Genomic DNA, 5,697 nt, shown 5'->3' with positions numbered 1-5,697 from the left:
GCCTGCTTCAACACTAACAGGTCGCTTCCCCATGGAATCTCCACCATCAGGATTATGCAAAGGAAAAGGACTTTGTTTTGACTACAGAAACATAGCACAATACATAACCAGAATTCAGAGATCTGAGTCTTGCCAATCCCAGTCCATCCACTGAGAGCAGATTCAAAGCTCCAAGAATCCCTCCTCAGAGGAACTTCATGTCCAGTCTCCACTGTCAGCCTGTTCCACATCCCCTTCCAGTTCACAACAGCTTCTATTCACACAAGTTCTTTTGGTCCCCTTCATTATTGCTGATCTTTAATCCATCTCCATCAGGTTGCTGCGGGATTCCCGGGAAAGCATGAGACGCATCAATTGGTTCTGGAATTTCTCAAACTTCTTGACATCCTGAGCTTGGTCTGTCTTGTACTGCAAGCACTGAGGGAGGGAGGTTGGGAAAGAGAGAATTAAATCTGTGTCAGGCTGTAACACTATACTCAACAACACACATAGTCCCAGCAGTGTGTACAGCACAGAAACAGGCCATTCAGCTTCCTCCCACCCCCAGCAATACAATATAACCTAATTAGGCTCTCCTACAAGCCTCCCCATTAATACATCCATTTTATTTGTCACTATCTATCATTCCATGTGGTATTAAGTTCCACAGCAAGAACACTTTTCCTCAATTCATATTGGATTTATTGACGACTATGTTACATTTCTTTCCCATTATCCTCAAGTGGAAATATCCAGGTCTACCTTATACAATCCTTTTAGATATGTTAAAGATAGCATCAGCTCCAAGATCTCCAATCTTTCTGGATAGGTCAGATATCTGACGCCCATCCTTGTGAATCCATACATCTTGTTTATAAACTGGCCATTACAACTTTGCAGTATGGTCTAAGTCTATGTTTCTCAAACATGGAGATATACTTGGTCTTTTGATATCACTGAGACTATTTACTGTTCAGCAAGTTAGCCAGGTGCTACTATAGTGAAATCTCACCCCAATCCAGAGTGAGTGACAAAGGGACATTATGCTAAACTTCATCAAAATTTGGTTAGCTCAAAACTTGCAGGACAGCAGACAGTCCCCAGTCTCCATGTTGAAGAAGGGTCTGGATAAATGAGCAGCCTCGCCGCTCTCTGAAAGAGGCAGCAGAACTGTGACCAAATACATATCAAAACCTTGCAGAATTTCAGAGATAGGGTGGGTGCACAGAACAATTCCTTTTTTAGGCAAAAGCTTAACTGGAGCCATCAATAAGATAGTTACTCCAAGAGGGAGTTCAGAGGAAACTTTTTTTTTTACCCAAAAGCTGGTGTGATTGTGGAGCTCACTACAATGGCTGAAACAAACAATATAGACATATTCAAGGAGAAACTAGACAAATCACTAAGGGAAATAGAAATACAGGGAACAATGAGATTTAGATGAGAAAAAGAGGTTAAAATGGATCATGAACAACAGAATCAACTGGCCACATCAAACAGCCTATTTCTGTGCCGTTTACCCAATGTAACAGCTCTAGGAATCCTGACAAAAAACAGAAAACGCTGGAAAATCTCAGCGGTTCTTACAGTCTCTGTGGAGAGAGAACAGAGCCAATGTTTGAAGACTGGAAGACACCATCAGAATTCTGATCCCTGTTCTCTGGAGCAGCAGATTTGAGGATGCTCACTCCTGATGATGCAGGAAAACACAGTAAAAAGTCTGACAACCGATTTATTTGATTGTAAGCTCACAAGCTTTCAAGGTTAAGCTCTTCTTCAGGTGAATGGAGAGTTCTGGCCTCAGACAGAGCATATAAAGCACAGTTTACAGATTACCGATTAGAAGGCTTTATAAGACCCTTGTCAGGCCTCATTTAGAGTACTGTGCGCAGTTCTGGTCGCCTCACTATAGGAAAGATGTAGAAGCTATTGAAAGGGTACGCAGGAGATTTACAAGGATGTTGCCTGGACTGGGAGGCATGCCTTATGAAGTTAGGTTGAGGGAGCTGGGACTCTTTTCCCTGGAGAGACGAAGGTTGAGAGGCGACCTGATAGAAGTTTACAAAATGTTGAGAGGAATAGATAGGGTGGACTCTCAGAGGCTATTTCCCCGGGTTGAAATGGTTGCTACGAGAGGACACAGATTTAAGGTGCGGGGAGGGAGGTTCAGAAGTGATGTTAGGGGTAAGTTTTTCACTCAGAGGGTGGTGAGTGAATGGAATCGGCTGCCGTCAGTGGTGGTGGAGGCGAACTCGCTGGGGTCTTTTAAAAGACTCCTGGATGAGTATATGGGGTTTAATGAGATTGAGGGTTATAGATAGGTCTGTAGGTTGGTAGGTGTTGATGTGATCGGCGCAACTCGTGGGCCGAAGGGCCTGTTTGTGCTGTAGTGTTCTATGTTCTATGTTCTAAGGCGAATCTTTACACCTAACCTGCTGTTCAAGTCCTAAAGTGGCCGACAATGTGCGTGGAAGGAGCACTGATCACAGGTTAAAGAGATGTGTATTGTCTCCAGACAGCACAGTGAGTGAGGTTTTGCAAACCCAGGCAAGTCACGGGGGCTACAGATAGTGTGACATGAACCCAAGATCCCTGTTGAGACCATCCTCATGCGTGCGGAACTTGGCTATCAGTCTCTGCTCAGCGACTCTGCGCTGTCGTGTGTCGTGAAGGCCACCTTGGGGAATGCTTACCCGAAGGTCAGAGGCTGAATGCCCGTGACCACGGAAGTGTTCGCCAACAGGAAGGGAACAGTCTTGCCTGGTGATTGTCAAGCGATGTTCATTCATCTGTTGTCGTTGCATCTGCATGGTCTCCCTAATGTACCAACATAACTGTGCTTTATATGCTGTCTGAGGCCAGAACTCTCCATTCACTTGGAGCTTAACCTCCAAAGCTTGTGAGTTTACTATCAAATAAATCAGTTGGACTTAAACCTGGTGTTGTCAGACTTTTTACTGTGTTTACCCCAGTCCAACGCCAGCATATCCACATCATGATGCAGGAAAAGGCAAACTTCAGCAACAATCAATGCTGGTTGTGCTACAGCGTAAAGTCTGACAACACCAGGTTTTAGTCTGTTGTCAGACTTTTTACCGTGTTTACCCCAGTCCAATGCTGGCACATCCACGTCATGTGCTACAGTGAACATGAAACCGATAAGCCATGGCTCTCCTCCATCTGCTGCACGCTAAGGGAACAACCCACACCCTGGGCCAGAGAGTCACCAGAAAGCCAGAGTGAGAATGACTGAAAGCAGCACAGGGTAAAACACTCACCACAACATCATCAGTCACTTTCATGGAGAGAAGGCCAGCACAGTGCCGATACTTAATGACCACACGAACCTGGAACACAACAAACACAGTGAGCGGCCAGCCACAGAACCCCAGAGGAAGCCCCTCCCCACTGTCCTCACAACAAGGAGGGACACCCAACCCCCACACAGTATGAGGGGCACACAGCACCCCCATCAGCATTGTGTGAGGTACCCCTTCGTCCCCATACAGTTGAGGGGGGGGGTTGTCTCTCTCACCATGTGGCGAGAGTAGAGGATCCCTGCACAGTGTGAGGGACCCCCCCCCCTCCCTGTGCAGTGTGAGGGACCACCCCCCCCCCCCTCTCCCTGTGCAGTGTGAGGGACCACCCCCCCCCCCCCCTCTCCCTGTGCAGTGTGAGGGACCACCCCCCCCCCCCCCCCTCCCTGTGCAGTGTGAGGGACCCCCCCCCTCTCCCTGTGCAGTGTGAGGGACCCCCCCCCCCTCCCTGTGCAGTGTGAGGGACCCCCCCCCCCTCCCTGTGCAGTGTGAGGGACCCCCCCCCCCCTCCCTGTGCAGTGTGAGGGACCCCCCCCCCCTCCCTGTGCAGTGTGAGGGACCCCCCCCCCCCTCCCTGTGCAGTGTGAGGGACCCCCCCCCCCCCCTCCCTGTGCAGTGTGAGGGACCCCCCCCCTCTCCCTGTGCAGTGTGAGGGCCCCCTCCCTGTGCAGTGTGAGGGCCCCCTCCCTGTGCAGTGTGAGGCCCCTCCCCTGTGCAGTGTGAGGACCCCACCCCCCCCTTCCCCCCTGTGCAGTGGTGATTAGGGACCCCCCCCCTCCCTGTGCAGTGTGAGGGACCCCCCCCCCCCTCCCTGTGCAGTGTGAGGGACCCCCCCCCCTCCCTGTGCAGTGTGAGGGACCCCCCCCCCTCCCTGTGCAGTGTGAGGGACCCCCTCTCCCTGTGCAGTGTGAGGGACCCCCCCCCCCCCCCTCCCCTGTGCAGTGTGAGGGACCCCCCCCCCCCTCTCCCTGTGCAGTGTGAGGGACCCCCCCCCCTCTCCCTGTGCAGTGTGAGGACCCCCCCCCCCCTCTCCCTGTGCAGTGTGAGGGACCCCCCCCCCCCTCTCCCTGTGCAGTGTGAGGGACCCCCCCCCTCTCCCTGTGCAGTGTGAGGGACCCCCCCCCCCCTCTCCCTGTGCAGTGTGAGGGACCCCCCTCTCCCTCTCCCTGTGCAGTGTGAGGGACCCCCCCCCCCTCTCCCTGTGCAGTGTGAGGGACCCCCCCCCCCCCCTCTCCCTGTGCAGTGTGAGGGACCCCCCCCCCCCCCCCCCCCCTCTCCCTGTGCAGTGTGAGGGACCCCCCCCCCCCTCTCCCTGTGCAGTGTGAGGGACCCCCCCCCCCCTCTCCCTGTGCAGTGTGAGGGACCCCCCCCCCCCCCTCTCCCTGTGCAGTGTGAGGGACCCCCCCCCCCTCTCCCTGTGCAGTGTGAGGGACCCCCCCCCCTCTCCCTGTGCAGTGTGAGGGACCCCCCCCCCTCTCCCTGTGCAGTGTGAGGGACCCCCCCCCCTCTCCCTGTGCAGTGTGAGGGACCCCCCCCCCTCCCTCCCTGTGCAGTGTGAGGGACCCCCCCCCCTCTCCCTGTGCAGTGTGAGGGACCCCCCCCCCCTCTCCCTGTGCAGTGTGAGGGACCCCCCCCCCCTCTCCCTGTGCAGTGTGAGGGACCCCCCCCCCTCTCCCTGTGCAGTGTGAGGGACCCCCCCCCCTCTCCCTGTGCAGTGTGAGGGACCACCCCCCCTCTCCCTGTGCAGTGTGAGGGACCACCCCCCCCCTCCCTGTACAGTGTGAGGGACCCCCCCCCCCCATGATTTTGGAGATCGTGTCCAACGGGGGATGGTGGATGGGGAAAGGGGGGAATGGGGGTGGAGGGTGTGGTGAGGGCCCGCTCACCCCCCGGTACCTTCATGGTTTCATTCAGGCACAGCTTCTCCGCCGCTTTAACAAATTCCTCCCAGTTTTGGATGTAAGTCATTGTCACTCCGACAGACCCCAGTGCGCAGGAGCCCAGCTCCCAGAACAACAACCAATCACACAGCGCGACACTAAATAACAACAATAACCAATCAGACCGCGCGATACTCACCTACCGGCTCAGTAACCAATCAGACCGCGCGATACTCACCCACCGGCTCAGTAACCAATCAGACCGCGCGATACTCACCCACCGGCTCAGTAACCAATCAGGGGAGCTGGGGCAGATGGACCATCCAATCAGTGACTGGGACACTGATCCCATGGCACTTATCCACCAATCAGTGGCCTCCGGCGGGACCAGCCTATCAGAGATCAGAGCACTGAAGGCTGGCAGCAGCCAATCTCGAGCCAGAGTGATGATGAGTATGAGTGGCCATTCGGCCTGTCGGGTGTGTGCTAGCCCCATGGATAAGCTCTTCTCTCCATCAGCC

General features: G+C 54.3%; 1 protein-coding gene across 1 annotated transcript; it reads right to left on the bottom strand.

The window, feature by feature from the left end:
- Positions 1-6: 6 nt before the first annotated feature.
- On the bottom strand, positions 7-5,307 carry srp9 (signal recognition particle 9). Its single transcript, XM_080193409.1, has 3 exons — positions 5,193-5,307; positions 3,258-3,326; positions 7-417 (listed from the first exon to the last, which is right to left on the bottom strand). Exons 1-3 carry the CDS (start codon positions 5,262-5,264, stop codon positions 298-300), a joined length of 261 nt encoding a protein of 86 aa, XP_080049535.1. The 5' UTR covers positions 5,265-5,307; the 3' UTR covers positions 7-297.
- Positions 5,308-5,697: the final 390 nt, after the last annotated feature.

This window comes from Carcharhinus amblyrhynchos, chromosome 7, assembly GCF_965287045.1.
Source record: "Carcharhinus amblyrhynchos chromosome 7, sCarAmb.v2.hapA, whole genome shotgun sequence".
Lineage (NCBI taxonomy): Eukaryota > Metazoa > Chordata > Chondrichthyes > Carcharhiniformes > Carcharhinidae > Carcharhinus > Carcharhinus amblyrhynchos.
Note: the sequence above shows the minus strand (reverse complement) of the source record. Positions and strands in the feature narration are given on the sequence as shown.

Bases quoted from the DNA above. Each gene is read 5' to 3' on its own strand.
- srp9 (XM_080193409.1), bottom strand. From the start codon at position 5,264: ATGACTTACATCCAAAACTGGGAGGAATTTGTTAAAGCGGCGGAGAAG. The intron at 3,327-5,192 runs GTACCGGGGGGT...GTTGTGTTCCAG, and splicing joins GCCTGAATGAAACCATGAAG to GTTCGTGTGGTCATTAAGTA. The intron at 418-3,257 runs GTGAGTGTTTTA...TCCCTCCCTCAG, and splicing joins AAGTGACTGATGATGTTGTG to TGCTTGCAGTACAAGACAGA.